Here is a 21464-nt window from a genome sequence, read left to right on the forward strand (position 1 = left end):
AGATGGACATTTTTGTGCGCGCGTTTTTGCTTCATAGCGACGGCCGCTTGCTGCGTTTCGACCGTGGGAAGAGGGCAGATTTTTTTTTTTCCGTTACCTTGCGTCCACCTCTCGGTGGTATCACCAGGGGAGATACGGCTAATCGCTCGAAAGCTGTTTTCGGCGTGGACCTGCCGAAAACGCTCTCTGCCTGTGAGCCGCCCACTTCTTGTTAAGTGGTGGTGTCAGCTGTACGGGGCGCGTGTTCGTTAGTGGTGCACACACACACACACACACACACACACACACACACACACACACACACACACACACACACACACACACACACACACACACACACACACACACACACACACACACACACGCACAAACACACACACACACACACGCACGCACACACACACACGCACACGCACAAATGAACGCATACGCAAAGAAGAGTGGAAAGTTTCCGCAGATATGAAATGTTGCGCACATGTTTGCGTATACGTCCTCTTGCAGTTCGTTGCGTAATAATAACATGCTATGTTTTTTCGTCCCAAAACCATGATATGATTTTGAGAGACGCCATAGTGAAAAACTCCGGAAATTTTGACAATCTGGCCTTCTTTAACGCGCGCTGACATCCCACAGTACACGGGCCTCAACCATTTCGCCACTAGCAAGGATCGAACCAGCGACCTTTGGGTCAGCAGCCGAGCATCTTAGCCACTGATCTGCCGAGGTGGACGATATGTAATAATCCGATGCGCAATTGGTCTTGCTGATGTAGGTACGTTACTACTCCACTGGCGTATGTACAAGAAAAGATTCGGCTCAAGAGGCACGTAAGCTGCGTGATATAATAAGCAGACAGCTTTATTTTTAACAGCGGAACCGCTTCAACCGACCGTTATTCCGAGCAGAGCGAACAGAAAACTGACGTCATCATTAACTAGCAGGTGCTCTAGTCGTCCTCTTCTTCATCTTCATATTCGCTTCCAGAACCGTGCGCCTATTTGTCCAGCGTGAGCTGCAATAACCTACAGGCGAAAAAAATATGCAATGAGAGAAAATATAGAAAGAGAAATAAAGAGAGAAGTAGAGAGAAGTAGAAAGAAGACATGAAAATATACAGACACTGAAAGAAATTGACAGAGGAACAATTACATCGGAACAGACACAAAATAGGGATAAAAAAAAAGAAATAAAGACAGCGAAATAAAGAAAGGGAGACAATAAATTAAGAACAAAGCTTAACTAAGAAATGCTTCACAATAAAAAAAATGGCAGATCCCACGTATACAATGGGAATCGATGATATGTGAAGCACGAATGAGGAATGTTGATACGTCATTTTAAAATCAGCACAACGTTACGAGGTGAAGGTAAATGGTGCCGTACATGACGTCCGTGTCATGATTATCATGTTTGGAGGTGTCGTCTACCTTCGTCATCTATTCAAGTCACGTGATGCCAAATTTAGTATATGTGGAGCTAGCGAAACGGCTGCGAGCACGCTATAGTATGAGCGTGGTATGTTGTCATGTTCTTACATGGCACGCGTGTCAGGATTATCATGTTTGCACCAGACATATATTTCGGCATCCATTGACGTCACGAAACACCAAATTTGGTATATGTGGAGCTAACAAAACGGCCGCGAGCACATCGTGAAGGGTCTAATATTCTCCAATGTAGCGTTGACGCACGCGCACGCCGGGTACAGCGACGCTACATTAGCAAAACGCGAGCGCTCTATAGTCTGACGCCAAGCGCGACCAGCGTCCATCGGCGCGGCTGACGGCAACCGGAGCGAAATGCGACATGCTGCATTTCGCGCTGATGCGTCATGCAGACAACACTGCATCTCCCTCTTTTCGTGACCGAGGGACGCTGAACACGCTGAGACGCACATGCGTAAAAGCAACACAGGGGGGGGGGGGGGGGGCGCGCCTGCGAGTATATGTCAGGACCGGCGCCTGGCGTGGCAACGCAGGCGTGACGCGACGAAATGAACGCCGGCGAGCACGCGCACCGCGTCACGACGAAATGTATTGGCGCCTTGACTGTGGCGTGTAGTCATGTTGTTACATAACACGCATCTCATGCTTATCATGTTTGCACCAGTATCATGCCTTCGTCATTCATTCACGTCTCATTATACCGAATTTGGTATAAGTGAAGCTAGCGCAACGGCTGCCAGCGCACCATGAGCGTGGCATGTAGTCATGTTATTAAAGACACGCATCTCATGATTATCATGTTTGCTTCAGTCACATACCTTCGTCATCCATTGACGTACTGTATTACCAAATTTGGTATAAGTGACGCTAGCGAAACTGTCGCGAGCGCATCATGAGCGTGGCATGTAGTCATGTTGTTACATGACACGCATGTCATGATTATTATGTTATTGTCGCTTGTGTTCGCCATGCAATCATGCAATACCATAACAGTTTTGCAACAGACCATGTGAACGAAACCATCGCAAGAGTTGCAGGGCCATGAAATGTAAATCATGACAATAATAACATAAATGTCATGATTTTCATGTTACGACTTGTAAAATATGCTCGTCATACAGCCATGTTATGCCATACCAAGTTTGTTATCCATACCATTATGGAATCGGCCAGGAGACCTAATAGTCGTAGGTGGATAGATAGATAGATAGATAGATAGATAGATAGATAGATAGATAGATAGATAGATAGATAGATAGATAGATAGATAGATAGATAGATAGATAGATAGATAGATAGATATAGATAGATAGATAGATAGATCTAAACTCGCCGAAATTCGCTAAGAAACGCTTCGCGTTTATTAATTAGAGTACGGGATACTCTTCTATGGGAAAGCATAGAGCTGTCCCGTGGGCCTCAAGCTCGGCACACACATGCATATACGCACACCTATGAGCGCACCTTTAACCCGGCGCCGGTAAATCTACGCAAACGATGTCCCCAAAAGTGTGCAGGCCACGTGCGTATTTGAATCCGTCATTTTCCAATGACCAACGCTCTGTCGCTAAAGGGCTTATTCGTAATCAGCCGTATCTGATATAGAAATCTGTTTTTTTTAATACGGAAATCTGATCTGATCTGATGCGTTTCTCGTTCCCAGGATTTGTTGTTGCCGGGAAATGTACGCGTTATCACCTCTGTTTCCTGTTGTGACTGAAGAGGCGTGCATGGAAGTTCAATTCCCGAGCAGGCGTTGTGCCCCTCCAGGTGGCAGTTCCCAGCTTGCTCTCACCTCTTACTTCTGTGTTCTTGTGTATCTGTGTATGCAAATCAAATAAATGAAAGAAATAAACGGGGGGGTAATCGAGAGCATTGCGCAGTGTGAAAACAAAAGTAAGGAAAGATTCATGCTACATATCTGTAAGATATTTTTAATGGCTTAAACAGAGGTGTTATTGAAAGTACACTCACGCTTCCCTCTCATATGCAGAAAACGTGTTTCTGTTCGCAAGCTACATTATCAGGGCTCCCTAATGCAATTCCTTCAGCCGTTGATGCGACACCCTTTCGATACATATCGCACGTTGTTTGATCGGTTCAATCTGTACGTGAGTCCATTTCTAAGTGCTTCGGCTGTACGCTCTCGGCCAGCCGGTAAACCCGTTCGCTCAGTTCATTACTTCCCCGTCAGCTGTGTCGATATACGGAGCTGCAAAGGGCGAGTCATGTCACGTCACCCAGAGATTGCGAACATGTGGCTATTGAACACGTAATCGGTCTGCATCGGGTATGCATCGGGTAGCAATAGTATAACTGTGCGCCGCACCCTACTGGCTTTACAGAGACTCCAAGGAGTCATGAAATGTGAAACTTACGCCGCTTCTTATTAAGCTATACATACTCCGTTTTGTGGAAGGTGGGCTGTGGAAGGTGTGCAAGACGTTCGATCAGCAAAATGCCTAGATTTCCCCGCGTCTCGCGTTGGGAGTTAATTGTTGTAAACGTGGCCTCCGCGATTGGCTGCGGCCGCGATAATCGCGGACGCCACGATATGCGATAACTGTACGACGCTAATAAATCGCGAACGAAGTATTGAAAAACATGTAAATAACGGGATTTTGTTGATTTCTAAAGCACAAGGCATTTCAACATATCCTCCAGTCTAAAAACGAAAAAAAAAAGTTACAATGCAGTTGGTAACATCGGTAAACTTTTTCTTAGTGCGAACGTGTCTGCAAGAAGTCTTGTTAGCTTCCATAGCGTTTACCCTTCTGTATGAAACAGAGTATAGTTTTAGTGCAGACTATAGCTTCACCCGCACTGCATTCGCTTGCGCTTGGTTGTATAGTACTTCATTCGGCGGATTACTACTGTCATTCATTTGTCTCTGGGCGCATCACGGGCATGTAAGGATGTCAAGTCGCTCGCCAGCGCTTCTCGGTGGTCTATACTGCCCCCAGATTACACTTAGTATAACGTCTATGCGAACTACCCATTCCATGGCCGAGGCAGGCTAGGTGGGTGGGCCTGCCAGACAGCTAGTTCTGTTCCAATTGCGGAGGCGTAGACGGGATAGAGAGCAGCGGGAGGCCTCTAAGAGGAAAGACATTGGCGTTTGGCAGCGTAACAGTCCCACGTCATAAACAAAGGCCGCATCGCGCGGAAGGGCAGAGCCAAGGAGGTAGCTGTATGCGTTCCCGGGGTTCACCGGGTGACATTGGCAGAGCGTACATATATACTTGTACGCTATGCTATCCGCGTAGCATGAAGAGTGTGTTCAGTTTCACAATGTATAATACAGTGACCGCGACGCCAAGAAAACAACACGCGGACGGCCTATGCGTGCGAACACGCGTTCTGATCGAAAACGCAGAATGCTGTTTTGTGCGCATCACGTATTGGTGTGCTATCACGTAATATATCGTCTGTTTTGTTTCGGGAGCTGCCAGAGTTCAGCAGTACAGAAAAGGTGCGTGAGCCAGTCAACAAACGAATGAATGAGTGAGTGGAAATCAAATGTAAAAAAAAAAAAAGGAATCGAAATGGATTGTCTCACAAAAGTTTCCGTGCCTGCAGAGGGCCATGGTTCACATGGTTAATGTCGTTGGCGCGCTCTTTTCAGGTTGGCACTTGTCCCGTTACAGTGACAACGGGCATGAATTGATGGGGTTTGTCTCTTTATCGGTTATTGAGTGTGTAACCTTGGTGTGCTCGATCAATTATTCAAGAAGACCTCGCGTTTTTATGCCTTCCCGACAGCAATCACGCTGTCTGAACGCGGAAATTTATTTAGAATGCGAAACGCGCAGAGTACAGGTGTATTTAGTCGCTGTAATGTCTCACACCGCGAAATATTTAGAGGCGGAAAGAAAAAAAGTGTTAAGAATTATGACGACCTATTACCGAACTTTCAAGCACCCGTATCGGTTGTTGGATTTATTTTTTTTTTCTGTTCGGTAATCGTTAAATGTTCGAGAAATGGCACTTGTGGGTGCAGGCGTCTAGCCAGGAATATTATTCTTGGTTTGAAGAGAGGGGAGTGGGGAGGTTCGAACTTGTGTCGTACCTCCCTTTGATTAATACGGGTGTACATTGATGCAGCAAGAGGAGATGTATGATAGTAAACTTGCGCAAGCATAGCGGAGATGATGAGAAATGGTTGTCTGAGAAAAAGAAAAAAGAAGCAACGTATGCAAAGAAACTAACATGTGGCGTAAGGTATGCTGCTGTAGAAGGCAATAGAGGAGAGAAGGGCCATGGAGGTCAAATAGACTTCGCTAAGTGATTGCTTGCACGTAGTTTTATCTATATACGTTGACATATACACGTTTTTCTTCTATATTCTTCTTGGCCACTCCATGTGTATGTTGACAAATGAAATAATGTTCTGCTGAATTAACCTTCCCACATTCCTTCATTTTCAAGTCCCACTCATTCTCTCTATACTAGACGGGAATAAGTACGCATATGAGTGAAAGGGAGTGAGAGAGAGACAGTAATTTCGATTATTCACACTCACTGTGCAAGGCACCGTGCGTCTACGCTCTGCCACTCAAAACACTTGAGCTATATATAATAAAGAAAGAAGCCACAAGTGCGCGTGTCCTTCGGGCACCGGAAGCGGTTATGAGCTTATAAACGACGGCGTCGGGGCGAACACGTGCCGTGCACCGGAGTCGGCGAACGTGACCGCGTCCGTACACACAGCCGACGGGAGCGAGTGGTGTCCCGCCGAGGGTGCAGCGTTGGACACTACGTCTTGGCCGATATGTGTTGCACACGCGCTGAACATTTGGCTCCTCGGCACGCCGCTATCACCGCCATCTCTTGCCTCGAGGGCGCGTTCGTGAGCAACGGAATTTACGGTACACGGACGGCTGTACGACTCTAGCAAGGTTTCGCGTGCGTCTCTTACCACTCCTGAGAGAAAGAAAGACAGAAAGGAAGGAAGAAAGGAAGGAATGAAGGAAAGAAAGGAAGGAATGAAGGAAGAAAGGAAGGAAAGAAGGAAGGAAGGAAGAAAGGAAGGAAAGAAGGAAGGAAGAAAGGGAAAACAGAAAAGAAGAAAGGAGGAAAAAGAGAAGAAGAAAAAACCGTTGCATATTCAGTTCTGCCAGTGGATTGGTTGAAAAACTTTATTCAAAAACTAGAGACAAGAGATCGGCAAGGGCGGATCCCTAGTCCAGTACTCCAGTGGCGATTGCTGCACGCTCAGCCTGATCCAAGAGACCCTTCTGGGTCTGCAGGTCGGCTCGAGCGAGAATGACCTCCCAGGGCTCCTTTAGTAAGGTATGTCTAAGGTTTATTTATTTATTTATTTATTATACCCTCAAGGCCATGGGCATTGAAGAGGGGAGTGGGAGTAACAAGATGTACAAAACATAGAAAAAACAGAGCATGTGTTTAAATAGAAAAAACATAGATTATCCTGATTATACAATATTAGCTAATGCTTGATGAAACAGGTGATTAACGCGTATGGAAACAACATCGGCGGGAAGGTGGTTCCACTCTCGGGATGTTTTTGGAATGAAAGACTCAGCAAAATATTTAGTGTTAGATGAAACAACTCCAACTTTATGATTATGGTCAATTCGACATGATATGTACTGAGGTTGTGAAAGCAGTTCAGCATGGAGAGAAGCATGGTAATAAATCTTATGAAATAAAGTTAGGCGAAAAAATGCGACGTCGTGATGCTAAGGATGGGAGGTCAATACTACTTTTCATTGCCGTTACACTTGCCGTTCTGTTGTAATTTGATAGTATGAAACGGGCTGAATTATTCTGAACAAGTTCAAGTGCGGTGAGTAAGTTGTCGTGGCAAGGATCCCATACTGGTGTTGCATACTCTAGTTTCGATCTGATTAGCGTTTTGTATAGAAGAAGTTTTAAAGAAGACGGGGCTGAAAAAAAGTTTCGACGTAAATAACCTAGCATGCGGTTTGCCTTGTTAATAATGTATTCGATGTGTTTCGTCCAAGTTAAGTTGTTGGTAATATGAACACCTAAGTACTTGTAAGAGGAAACGATTTCAAGTGGTGTATTGTTCAGGTAATATATAGGCATACAACTAGTAGTTCTCGATACACGCATTACTTTACATTTGTTGACATTAAGTTCCATTAACCATTCTTTGCACCAGTTGCTTACACTATTTAGATCTGACTGGAGAGAGTAGGAGTCGTTGTCAGCAGTTATTTCGCGAAAAATTACGCAGTCGTCGGCAAACAAATGAACATTAGAGGATATAAGAGAAGGCAGATCGTTAATGTAAATAAGAAACAAAAGAGGTCCAAGAACAGATCCCTGGGGGACACCAGAGGAAACCTGGCTGAATGAAGAGTTATGATTATTAGCTGAAACAAATTGCGAGCGATTTTCAAGGAAACATACAATCCACTTCATTATGGTGTCATCGAGTTGGAGTTTGCTTAGTTTGTGTAGTAGCAGCTTGTGGCATACCTTGTCAAAGGCTTTGGAAAAGTCTAAATAAACACAGTCAACTTTTGATGATTGGTCTAAAATGATATGCAGCTTGTGAGTAAAGGATATTAACTGTGTTTCGCATGAGAGCGATTTGCGAAAACCGTGCTGTGCAGATGTAAAAAACGAATTTGATTCAAGGAAATTGACTAGATGTGAGAATATGATATGTTCCAGTAATTTACAGCAGGTACTGGTTAAAGATATAGGGCGGTAATTTGCGGGGGATGTTTTTTGGCCAGATTTGAAGAGTGGAACCACCTTACCTATTTTCTATTGTATGGGTAGCGTAGATGTGTCAAGTGACTGCTGGAATATTTTTGTTAAAATAATAGAACTAAATGAACTTGTATTCTTCAAAAACTTCGAGTCTATTAAATCGTAACCTGGAGAAGAATGGTATTTAAGTCCAGCAATCAACTTAGCCACACCTGGCGCTTCGATACAGATGGAGGACATTACAGGAAAATTATATGTCTGCACGCTAGGAGCATTAACTGTGGAAGGAACAGAAAAGTTTTTCGTGAATGTATCATTGAGCACAGCCGCACAATCACTCAAGGAAATGGAATTGCCCGATGCGTCTTCTAAGTAAATACTGTTATCATGTGGCGGATTTATGACTTTCCAAAACTTTCTAACGTTATTATTAAGCATGGATGGCAGGGTTTGGGATAAAAATGAAGATTTAGCAGCTTTTAATGCAGATATGTAAGCGTTCGATGCTAATCTGTAAGCTTCCCATCGGGAATCAGTTGGCGATTTCCTGGCAGAACGATAAAGGCGCTTCTTACGGTTAGACAGCCTTTTCAAGATGGCGTTGTACCACGGGGCGCGATGATTACATGTGATAGTGCGTTTTGGTATGAATTTTTCTGTTAGATCGTAAACTTTACGCGCAAATATGTCCCAGTTAGTTTGAACAGAATGATCATCGAAGTTTGCCAAAAAGTATCAAGAAAGATGGATAACTCGTGATTAATAGCCTGAAAGTTCGCCTTTTTGTAGTCACGAATTACTTTTTTGTTGTTTGAAACTTTTGGGAATGATGCATTAAAAGAAAAACTGAGAAGAGAATGATCGCTGATTCCGGGCAAGTACGTTATGTTGGAAGAAAAATCGGGCCGCGTAGTTAGGATTAAGTCAAGAGTGTTAGCTGCGTGAGATGATATTCTAGTTGAATGATCTACTAATTGCGTTAAAGAAAAGATAGAGCAAAAGTTAAAAAACTCAGAAGCTTGTGTCGAAAAAGGAGAAATGGAAACTGGTTGTGTAGTCCAATTTATGTTCGGAAAGTTAAAGTCACCGAGTAAAAATAAGGGATAACTGGGGAAACGTGTTACGATGTGGTTCATAACGTCGTGGAGTTCGTTAACAAATGTTGAGGACGACGAAGGGGAACGATAGCATGCGCCTAAGACGATTTTTTGATGGCCAATAGTGAGCAAAGCCCAGATAGTTTCAAGAGTGGTGGTAATGTGTATGCAAGAAGAAGATATGTTTTTGGATATCGCTAACAGAACACCGCCACCCCGATGCGCAGTTCGATCACAACGATAAATTGCAAAATGACTCGCTTGATTAAAAATTTCCGAGTCCTGCACATGCGGACGGAGCCACGTTTCGGTTAGTACAATTATTTGTGCATTGCAGGTATCTATTGCGGAAGATAAAGAATCATATTTGTTAAGAAGGCTTCTTATGTTCGTGAACAGAACAGAGATCCATGGGTTAGATTTAGGACCACTACCCCTCGCGCGTTCCTAGGAAGGGACACGTGCCTGGATGTTACTTTCGAAACCTCGACCAGGCCGTTCTACTTCAATAACCTGTCCAGCGTTAGTATCAAACATGTAGCATTTTTTATTAACATATAGCTTGTTGTAACGTAAGTTAAATTGGGGGGATTCTGGCAGTTTTTTTGCGAAATCAGTGAGCTTTTTTCGGATGATGCGCGTAGCGGGCGAGAAGTCTTCGCTAATGCCTATGTCTTTTATTTTAAATTGGGAGCGTGCAGACAAAACTTTGTTTAGTTTTGATGTCGCTAAACTTTACAATGATGGGACGGCATCGGTTTTGTGAAAATGAGCCTAGTCGGTGTGCGCGATGAATCGAGTTTGGCGAAAATGACCCTATGACGGACGTAATTTCAGTGACCACCTTTGCTTCAGTTTCTTCCCAGGATTCTTTGACATCTGGAAACCCATGAAAAATTAAATTGTCACGTCGAGACCTATCTTCAAGCTCGTCCAGGCGAGCCTGTAGCAAGCTGTTTTGAGCAGTAGTTTCTGATACCATACTACGCATGCTTGATAGCTCACTTTTGAAGTTTTCGACAATTTTGGATTTGTTTTCTAGTTCATCTAGTCTTTTTAGTATTCCGGTTACTTTCGTCTCGACGTCCTTTTGACCGTTTTTTATGGTTTTTACATCAGCAGCTAGATCAGTGTGATTCTTCGAACTTTGAACAGAACGCGCATGAACGTCTTTAAGAAGCTGAAATAGTACACTCATTTGTTCAGCGGGGTTCTCGGGTAGCGTTTCAAGTTGCAATAGCGCTTCAGAACGCGTTGTTGGCCCAGGATTAGCTTCAATATCCCCGCAACACAATAATAGGAAGGCAGTGGAAAAGCAGTCACAAATGATATCAAACAAAACCCGTGGGCACGGGAACAGCAAAAGGCAGGTATTATTCGACTTTTTAGCATAAAGAGAATATTTTCTACACACCTGCATTGGAAAAACACGCAGATCAGGCATCATGCTTGATGCGCTGCTCCCGTGCCCACTGAGGAACAGGTTGGTCCGCAAGCTGCTTTTGTGGTTTCCGGGGAGCGATGTCATTGTCGATGCTGTTGGTAGATGATGGTCGAGCTTCGCCGATGAAGTTGCATTGAAGAATATGCCACTGCTTGTGGTTTTGACGCCAGAAGAATGCACCTGCCAGAGCAGATGCGAACACGCCGAGTCAGAAGAGACAGCCGGTAGCCAGACCACCAACAGCGCAAGCGCAGCCTGCATTGGAAAAACACGCAGATCAGGCATCATGCTTGATGCGCTGCTCCCGTGCCCACTCACTTTAGTAAGGTAAGGAACCAGCGGAGAGTTTATGAGCCGTTGAGGTTCTGAGCTTCGTGCGCTGTGACGCAGAACATCACCTCATCTTTAATAAACAACCTTGCAGGAGTGGTAGTGCTCCGCGGTTTATTCCTGCTGCAGACTGACCGTCCAGTGAGACTTCCGTGGATTTCAATGCTCTGTCGGAAATCAGCCCACCGAGATGGCGTATACGGGCAACAGTATAACACAACGCGAACATACTTCGCATTTATTTAACCGGACTCAGCACCAGTTTCGCACGATACTGTGAGGAGATACTTATTAACAGAGGAAAATTTATACAACCTGTATGCGCAAACACTTGAGACGCTTATGCACTAAACACATTGACATCGCGTCAGAATATTGTGTGTTTAGAAAAAAAGTGTTTAACGATTCAGAGCACTTTAAGGTACTCATCATGGAGGGGACACAAAATGTCCAAGACGGACAGTTTTGCTGTACAGTTCATACAGTTTAGAAAAAAATATAGCATACCCACGGAGTGAATGATGACAAGTGGGGCGAAACGTCTGTCTGTCTGTCTGTCTGTCTGTCTGTCTGTCTGTCTGTCCACCCGTACGTCCGTCCGTTCGTCAACTATATGAAAACCACTAACGCCATCTAGTGATATTATTTCCAAGGACATATAAACACAACGTCACCTATTGAGCAGTTCATAAAATAGAGGTGGCTACATCCTACTACTACTACTACTACTACTACTACTACTACTACTACTACTACTACTACTACTACTACTACTACTACAGCGAAGGGAATTAACAGCCCACACCCTAAGGACTCCGCCAATAAACGTTTCTTTACACTACGTACAAAAACAAAATTTTCATAACATTCCAGTAATGAGGGGCAAATGCACTTCGGCATATCTATGTGCCACGGCAAACATCACTATGTTGTACTGAACACATAATTAACCTAACATTCGTGACAGACGTGGCATGCATGTACAAAAGAACTCTGTGTGATGTCATAATACAATGGTACAACGACACAGTTCTGTGTCTAGAAAAAATATATTCTCACAGGCAGTGGACATCTGTAACATTAAAACAGAACATTGCAACTGAACAGAACATTCAGACGCACAAAAATTTGCTTAGAAAAACTGGTGTTTAGAAAAAAAATGGCAGCATATTCACGGGGTGAATGATGGAGAGTGGGGCGAGCATCCGTTCGTCCATTCGTTCTTGCTTCCGTCCGTCCATGCGTCCGTCTGTGTGACCATCCATGCGCCCATCCATCCACCCGTCTGTGCGTGCGTCTGTTCGTGCGTCCGCACTTCCATCCGTGCGTCCGTCCCTGCGTTCGTCCATGCATCCACCCCTGCTTCCGTCCATGCATCTGTCTGTGTGTCCGTTCGTCCATCTATTCAGCACTCCAAGTACCACCATCTCGCACCTTTTCATCATATATTCCGCATATAGAAGCACCACCATCCAGCGGACATTCCAAGGACTAAACGAGAGGTGGCACAAGCACACTTTCTTACGGCTTGCGCTTCGTGTCTACTTCCCACCTTTAACCAGCTCGAGTTCATGGTATATACTAATTCACTGTATTCATGGCACTGCGGACCAACGCTCGCTAAACCTTTCTGAAACCAAGGAGGTTACGCCCAGCGAGTATAACGTAGCAACCCTTTCTTGTCAGATAGTGCTCAATGTACATGCCAATGGCTGCTAAGGGGGAATGAGAGACAGGAGAATTCGGCTTTTAGTTAGCGCGCACGCTACGAATTTTTATTGTTCAACAACGCACAGAAAAAATCTCCTACCGGCACCACCTTGTAGGTCAAAGCGTAAGACATGTTACATACTACGATGAAGGACGAACGGGTGCCGCTTTAAGGAGCTTCGCCACTAAAAAGTGGTTAACGATTTGGAGTACTCGGTACTCACTATGGGAGAGCTGAAAGCCCTCCCGTGGGTCACACACTTAGTGAGGCCACATCGACATGTAGTAATACTTCAGTGTTTGTAGAAGGGCTTAACAATTTCGAGTACTTGGTACTCAACTGTGGGAGAGAAGTAAGCCGTCCTTTCACAGACTCGGAACTTTCGGATATTCCAATTATCGGCAAACTCGTTATGAGCTGATTTACCATTGTTCAACTCTGTGAGGTAACCCCAGCATGCGGCACAAGGTACGATCTGTTAAATGTTGGCGTTGACACGTCGCCACCTAAGTTTTATCGACCGCGAAATTGGAGCAGGCTACGGGCAGCGCTGTACGCGTAAGACTGTTAATCGTGCTGTATACTGTTGCGTAAGACGGACCGATCCCGCCGCTGACCTCCACTGTTGCGTAGGCGGACCGATCCCGCCGAAGCCACCACTGTTGCGAAAGACGGCGACGCCAACACGGCCCCGGAGGCGCCACTGCTTTCAACTCCGCCGGGAAGGTCACCAGCCGTTTGGTAGCGTATGTTTATCAGCTCGCGACTGCTTCTGCGCAGAGCTGATAAGACGAGCGGACGAGACGACGGTGAGTTAAACAAGGTTTATGTACAGCATATTTACAGAGGCGTTACAATTTCGGCACTGGGGCCGACAGAGACTCGAAGAGCCGAGCTCTTCTCTCTAACACATAGTTCAGCCTTTTGCCTAAGACCGCTGACTCACACACATGTCGGCACTCCGACACGAGGACGCCTCTCACATAGGACCGCCGATCGCGACACGCCGCAGGGCTTCTTTTATTTACACCGGGTCCAACCAAAGTGTCCAATCAGAAGCGCCGCGGGTCGTCCGGGCAGATTCCGCCAATGGGGGTCGCCGCGCCATGCGTCAGACCACCCGGCACGAGAACGCCGGCTCGCTGTCACGTGCGCCGATGACTCAATGCACGTGGGCGAGAGAGGCGCCGCGCATGTTCACGCCGTTGAGATGTTCGCGTCGGGCAGACGGCGGGCTGGCCTTGACCCAGATTGCCTTTTTCAGAGGCACGGTCGTTTGACGAGGACTCGCTGGCATAACAGCACCCCCGCCGCCAGACAATGCACCGGAAAGACGAGCTGCTTCCACGGGGCTCGGATGTCAGGTGCGCTCGTTCGCCAGGTCCCTCCAGGTTCGCCTCCAGGGCCATGTGGAGAATACAGCTCCAAACTGTTCCGGGAACACATCCCATTTTTGACGACGGATCCCAGCTCCACTGGCTTGTCGCCACAACTTGCTGACCAGCTTCACTCGTCTCTTCTGACCATCTTCGGTTTCAGCACTTGTCGATGGTTCTGCAACTTGCCAAGAACGGATCGACAACAGACAACACACGACACAAGCAAGTGCCCTCGGTCACCCAACAGAACACCAGACAAAGTATAGAACAACATATACCTATCTACGTGTCTATCGGAATTTCGTTCCCTCTACATCAAGAGGCACATGTGGGACAAAAGACTCCTAAAGTAAGAACTTGAATTTTTCACAATTACAACCCCGCAACGAATTAGAATACCACATAAAGTTTGCCCCTTGAGATCACTCTGAACGAGAGCGCTCGGCCCAGGTCGTGATGAGGTCAAAATTTTGCCCCGAATCGCCAGCGAGAAACCGAAAGGTTGAGAAGTTACTAGCTGGAACGCACTGCTCAATGCACCTGCATTAGCGTTTAACTTTCCCTTTTTTTTTTCTTTAGCGAACGTCAAAGTTGCGCTGTGGAGCAACATGCTCCACCTCAGTAACCGGCCACTTTTAGGCGACGATACCTATGCGGCACCAAGAGCGGCTCACACTTGCGACGTTGCACAGGGGAACAACGATACGGCTTGCTACTGATTGACTCCTCACCGCTTAGCTCGATATCGTGTTCGATCACCCTCATGTTTCCGGGGCGGTCCGAAAACACGTCTTCAAACTCGGAACCAGTCTTTCTCAGGTCCTCTTTCTCAGGTCCTCCTTCACTTAAGCTTGGCTCTAGGTTTATCTGCTCCCAAATTACTTTCGATCCCCCTTCGATCACCTCACTAGAACTCAAATTTTCTGCTCCCTCCTCCTCTGAAGCCTTCAACAGCTGATTTACGACCGCTTGATGTTGAACATTGGGTTTCATCAAGTTGTAAATTTTGTTCTGCCGCCTTCCTACTTGCACCTCATAAGTTGTATCGCCAGGCTTCGATAATACTGTGGCGGGCCCTTCCCAATCAACCTCAAGCTTGTTCCTTTTGGGTGGCTGCAGCCGCATTACCTGATTATCAACTTCAAAAGCGCGCTTCTTCCCCGATTTCTCGTAGTGCTCCTTCGACAGCACTTTTGCCGCGTTTTTCTGGCTTTCCACTCGCGCTTCAATTTGGCTTTCCACTAGCGCTTCAATCGAGAGATCCTCACGCTGCCCTCGAATGAGCGTCTCTCGATCAACTCTCGGCAGCTCGCTCCAACTTTCCGCAACAGGCGAGAGCGTTGCAACCCTCTCGCTCTGACTCAATGGCGCCACGTCGTCTCCCCCAGCGCATACCGCGCCGGCCGCTCCCGCGACGGGCCGCTCGCGTGACTGCTCACATGACTCATGCGGAAAATTTCCTTTCTGGGGTTCCGTCGACCCGCCGACAAGGTCACTTGAGGGTTCACCGCATGGAACCAAGTCAAGCTTCCGCGAAAGCTTTCGCGCTTGCGATCGCGTGGGAGCCATGCACGCTAAGTTGGGGAAGAACGATTTGCCCTGCTCTTTGAGAAGCTGCTCCGAGTTGTTGGAGAAAAGATAAGAAAACCGACCATTCAGCGCGGCAGACACAGCCGCTTCGGTGCAAAGCTTACCGAACGGGCCTTCAATGACAACGGTGGCGATTGGTAAGCGAACACTCTGCTCCTCGGCGACTTGCCTGATCCACGCGCATTCTCCTGTGAAGTCATCCGGAGACACCAATGAAGGATGGACAACGTCCATGGTTGCCGCTGAGTCTCTAAGTGCTCGGCACGTTTTCTCATTGACCCTAATTTCTTGGAGATACGGCTCCAGCAACCGCATGTTTTTTCCTGATTCTCGGATCGTTGCGAAGGCAAACTTTTCCTGACAGTTTCTCGCGATGTGCCCTTCCTTTTTACAGTTGTAGCAGATTAGCGGCTTCCGTTTGTTTTCCGATTCAAATGCCTGTGTGGTAGAAACCTCACTCGATTTCTCCGCTTCTGCTTGCCCTTCCCCTACACTGTCCTTAGTAAGAGATGGGTCCTTTTTGAAATTACGGTGCGGAGCGGGTTTCCGTTGATCAGGTTTCCTTGAAAAGCCCTCTTTTCTCTCATCTTTTTCAACGCGCACTGCCCTGCTATGCAACTTTCGGCGAGTATAATACTCCTCAGCTAACTCAGCTGCTTTGTTTAGCTGTACTTCACCAAGTTTGTCCTGCAGCCAAAGTTTAACATCCTCCTCGATGCAGCGGTAGAATTGCTCCAATGCAACGCATTCCACCACTTTATCGCGGTCGTCATAAACACCTTCGCCCTTGAGCCATTCAATCAAATCGGCTTTAAGACGAAACGCGAAGTCAACGTGTGACTCATTCCCCTTTTTAGCATACCGGAACCTTTGCCTGAAAGCCTCGGGTGACAATTTATAACGTCTTAAGAGCACTTCCTTAACCTCGTCATAGCTCTCAAACGCTTCCCTCGACAAGCAAGTTATCGCGTCGGACACTTCGCCGGGAAGAAGAGCTAACAGGTTCCGCGCCCAAAGACACCGCTCCAAAGCGTTTCGCTCACAGACGTGTTCAAACTTGACGAGATACTTCGCCATGTCCTCGCCTACTACGAACGGTGGCAGTTGGTCCCGAATTCTAAAACCGCTGACCTGAATCGTCGGAGAAGCTACGCTAGGCGCCTGCGAACACTGTAGGATTGCCAATTCTAGTCGTTTCAACTCGAGACGCTCTTGTCTCTCGGCCTCCTCGCGCTCACGACGTTCGCGCCTTTCAACTTCTTCACGTTCGCGAGCTTCGCGCCTTTCAGCTTCTTCACGTTCGCGAGCTTCTACTTCTCGCCTTTCAGCCTCCTCGCGGCGTGCTTTGATATCCGCCCAGGCCTCATCGACTTCCTCCGCCGACACTCCCTCATCCTTCATGATCTCAAGGATCGCTTGCTTTCGTTTCGCACGGCCCAAAGTAATGCCGAGTTCCTCACAAATTTCGATGAGTTCCTTCACTTTAAGGTTCTCCATCGTTCACACTAGCCTCTCGCTGTTTGCCCCTGTTAAGAATTTACTTGCCGTACCCACTATAAGCCTACTAGCAAGACGCGCAAGCAATTTCTCACACTCCCGTGTTTACCACCTCCGCATTAACTTTGGTTTCAAAGCACTTCAACTTGGCTTGAAACGATCAAAGCTCACTTCAATGCTTCACACAGCCCTTTCTCTAAACTACTACAACCTGAGCTAGAGTAGTCTGGTGAACTGAGGGGAAAACATCAGGCACTCACCGCATCGATGTCGCTGACGCCGGCCGATCCCGCAGCTGCCAACCACTGTTGCGAAGCGTAGAACGATCCCGCCGAAGCCACCACTGTTGCGAAGCCACCTCCGAAATCCCACCGCTGCCACCACTGTTGCGTAAGACGGACCGATCCCGCCGCTGACCTCCACTGTTGCGTAGGCGGACCGATCCCGCCGAAGCCACCACTGTTGCGAAAGACGGCGACGCCAACACGGCCCCGGAGGCGCCACTGCTTTCAACTCCGCCGGGAAGGTCACCAGCCGTTTGGTAGCGTATGTTTATCAGCTCGCGACTGCTTCTGCGCAGAGCTGATAAGACGAGCGGACGAGACGACGGTGAGTTAAACAAGGTTTATGTACAGCATATTTACAGAGGCGTTACAATTTCGGCACTGGGGCCGACAGAGACTCGAAGAGCCGAGCTCTTCTCTCTAACACATAGTTCAGCCTTTTGCCTAAGACCGCTGACTCACACACATGTCGGCACTCCGACACGGGGACGCCTCTCACATAGGACCGCCGATCGCGACACGCCGCAGGGCTTCTTTTATTTACACCGGGTCCAACCAAAGTGTCCAATCAGAAGCGCCGCGGGTCGTCCGGGCAGATTCCGCCAATGGGGGTCGCCGCGCCATGCGTCAGACCACCCGGCACGAGAACGCCGGCTCGCTGTCACGTGCGCCGATGACTCAATGCACGTGGGCGAGAGAGGCGCCGCGCATGTTCACGCCGTTGAGATGTTCGCGTCGGGCAGACGGCGGGCTGGCCTTGACCCAGATTGCCTTTTTCAGAGGCACGGTCGTTTGACGAGGACTCGCTGGCATAACAATACGTGAGCCTGCGCTGTTCTGTAGGCAAGCTGTATCGCTATTTGAACTCCAGTCGATATTCAGCGGTCGACGTTTGTCTCAAAAAAGGGGTTCTCTTGCGACTTTGGCCGAACCCTCGCCGTAGACTAACGAGGTTGCAAAAAAAAAAAAAAAACGCAGCATATCCACGGGCTGAATGATGAGTAGGTCGAAACGCCCATGAGTCCGTCCGCGCTTCTGTCCGTGCGTCCATCCGTCTGTGCGTGCACACATTCGTCCATCCGCGTGTCCCTTCGTCCATGCGTCTGTCAGTGCATCTGTCGGTCCGTCCATCCCTCAGTCCGCGCGTCCGTCCATGCTTCCGTCTGTGCGTCTGTCCATCCGTGCGTCAGTCTGTCTGTCCGTTCGACCGCGTGTCCATCTATCCGTCCATCTGCTTGTCTGTCCATCCGTGCTTCCGTCCATGCGTCCATCCGTCCATCCATCTAGTGAACACTCCAAGTACCGCCATCTCGCATCTTTTCATCATACATTCATCATATAGAAAGTACCGCCATCCAGCGGACATTCCAAGGACTAAAGAAGAGGTGGCTACCTACTACTACTACTACTACTACTACTACTACTACTACTACTACATACATCGTGGGCGCACGACCAACTGCATAAGGAGTTTCGCCCGTAAAACCTCCTTGTCCGATTACAGGCGGTATGTTCTTCGCTTTGCTCCGAAATGCTTGCGCTGGAGTGTTTTGTAATAGATCCCGCAAGTATTCTCCTACGTTTAGGTGGATTCAGCGCCACTTTCGCCCTTGTTTCGGGCACTTTCTCTCTCTCTCGCTCTCTTTTCGCTCCTATCAACTGGTTTTCATCGCGAGTCAGAACTTCTCTTCGACTAACATATTATACACGTACAGAATCGAATCCTGGCCGTGGTGGCCACAATTACGTTGAAGGCGAAAATGCTTGAGGCCCCTGTATTAGAATTGAGGGGCTCGTTGAAGAACCCCAGATGGTCGAAATTTCTGGAGTCCTCCACTATATACGTCTTCTCGAATATTCAAATCGTTGTTTCGGGTCATTGAACTCCAACAATTATTATTATTATTATTATTATTATTATTATTATTATTATTATTATTATTATTATTATTATTATTATTATTACCTAACGTGATAAGTCGCTCTCTCTTATTTCCTCACCTCGCTTCTGCATCGCCACACGACTGGTAACGCAGACGTAACGCAGGCTAACGCAGATGGCAAGCGCTCCTATCGGTTTTAACCAAAAACTTATGTACGCAAACAAGCTCCTAGGCCGCGTTCACACTGAGCATTCCGGCCGCCGAAAGTGCTCCGAATCCGATTCGGCGGCGGCGAGATCCGCCGAAAGGGCCTCTCCGCGCCGATCGCTCTCGGACCGATTTTTGCGGCGTCTGCCGCCGAATCGGTCACTGCAGACCAATAGGAGCGCTAGTCAAGAAATTTTGAAAAATGGCGGCCAAGCCCTACTTATTTGTTTTGCCGCAGTGCACGTAACTGAATGTTGAAGCCAACGGGAGTTTAACCTACTCTGTGCCTACTTCGCGTCCGTATTTCGTGGAAGAAGTGACCGAGCTTGCTGTTGGCGTGACCGAGCTTGTTACGGTCTTGCAGAGCAAAACAAACCCACCAACGCCGCTGGCGTCGATGGTTTTTCTGCTCTTCGTGCATTACAAGACAGCCACTTGCCAGCAAAGTAAGCAGTACTGTCTTTTCTTGCTTCTTGCGTACGAGAATCGTCGCAGTATACACCACCGGATAGCGTAGTAGCGTTTGCAAGCCGCGACAACTATCGGGTGACAGCGCATCCATCCCGCGTTCGCCCCATAGTAGATGGCATATTCGGTGGCGCGAGGCTCGTCCAGTGCGAACGACGCTGCGTTTCGGCGGCAGGGGAATTTCAGTTGCTGTAGAAAGCGGATGTTTCAGTGTGAACTAGGTTTTTTTACGTGGTCTCCGGTTTATGGTAGCCGTTAATTGGTCGAGCTTGGGTCTCACATCGTTAGCGCTTTACGCCCGACATTTCACGGCCATAAAGTGTGCACATTGGGTCACTACTTTCTTTGTAACGCTCCTGGCGAAGAAGCGAAGAACGGCGGGGTAAATAAAGGACGCATGTTCTGATGCAAAGCATATGCATTGCTGGTTTAAACTGTCCTTTGTTTAATTTGATTTGGCCGTTTTTGTTGCCACAGTTGCCATGGGGATATGGAGCTTTGTCAAGCTGTTTTCTACAGCTTTTTTCCTCTGTCCCAGCAACTTATTGTACAACTAACTGTATGTGGTAAATAAACTAAACTCAAAACGTCCCGACAAGGTTACGTCATCTTTGTTGGGAACATGGTTATCATTTACTTCTTTCTTTGAGGAGCTTGCTCCTTTTCCGGTGGAGTGGGGGGGGGGGGGGGAGGCGTCTCTCGTCGTTGCGCCGGTGTGTACGCTAGTGCTCTTTCCATCCGCAAGAGGCACAGCTGTGTTTTTCGTTTCAAGAGCGCTCGCTAGATGGCGCGCCGCCGCTCAGGCGACTAGGGTGCCTTGATGCCCGCGCGCTCCGCTGGGGCGCGCGCATCGAGGCACTCTACAGGCGACGCTCGTTTCACTGTCAGCGCGAGTGCTAGTACGGTAGAACACTGCTAGGTGGCCGTGCCCATATGTAGCACTCGCTCTTGGCGCGCTTCCTTTTTCTTTCGCCGGACATCACTCAGTGCGCGTCGATACCGCTACTCACTATGAACACCGCAGAAGCCAGGGTGGCGGCTCGGAGGGCTCGCAATGCGGCTGCAGCATGGGCTTGCTGTCAGGACCCTTCTGGAACTTTCCACTACATCCTATATTTCAAGATCATCTAGCTTTGTACTCTGCGGATCACAAGGTCATTATGCTAAAAGGAAAACGTTTCTCCGAGCTTATGCGATTCGTAAATAAGCTCTTGAACAAAATGTATACACTGCATCAGTATCATACTGAGATAGTTACGGTAAATATCTATACAGGGTGTGCCAGGTAACTTTAGTTAGAGTTTAAAAATGTGCCAGCACACGCGATTATGACACGAACAAATGCATGTTGCTCACCGTTGCCTGAAGAGTCTTAGACTATTTTTTTTATCTCAAATATTGTTTAATTAGATATGTTTGAT

At 47.5% G+C, this 21464-nt stretch overlaps 2 protein-coding genes across 4 annotated transcripts in view; one reads left to right on the top strand and one right to left on the bottom strand.

Annotated features, from left to right (window-relative positions):
• Positions 1-21464, top strand: part of LOC119174491 (uncharacterized) — a 791579-nt gene that overhangs the window by 70548 nt on the left and 699567 nt on the right. The window contains exon 1 of one of the 2 annotated variants that reach the window (XM_075895552.1): positions 6696-6737. The exons of the other annotated variant lie outside the window; for it this stretch is intronic. Coding sequence (XP_075751667.1) covers positions 6711-6737 — 27 coding nt within the window. The 5' untranslated portion in view covers positions 6696-6710. Of the gene's footprint in view, positions 1-6695; positions 6738-21464 lie in introns of those variants that run through there. 2 annotated transcript variants of the gene reach the window in all.
• On the bottom strand, positions 834-18304 carry LOC142817801 (uncharacterized). Of its 2 annotated transcripts, XR_012895368.1 has the most exons (4): positions 11013-18304; positions 10665-10949; positions 3144-3265; positions 834-1022 (listed from the first exon to the last, which is right to left on the bottom strand). XR_012895368.1 is itself a non-coding variant. In XM_075895557.1 (3 exons), the coding sequence occupies exons 1-3, from the start codon at positions 10980-10982 to the stop codon at positions 995-997; spliced, it is 468 nt and encodes a 155-aa protein (XP_075751672.1). In that variant the 5' UTR covers positions 10983-11002; the 3' UTR covers positions 834-994. The 2 variants fall into 2 exon arrangements, 1 of the variants encoding a protein (XP_075751672.1); XM_075895557.1 differs by lacking the exon at positions 11013-18304 and having other exon boundaries at positions 10665-11002.

This window comes from Rhipicephalus microplus, chromosome 5, assembly GCF_043290135.1.
Source record: "Rhipicephalus microplus isolate Deutch F79 chromosome 5, USDA_Rmic, whole genome shotgun sequence".
Taxonomy (NCBI): Eukaryota; Metazoa; Arthropoda; class Arachnida; order Ixodida; family Ixodidae; genus Rhipicephalus; species Rhipicephalus microplus.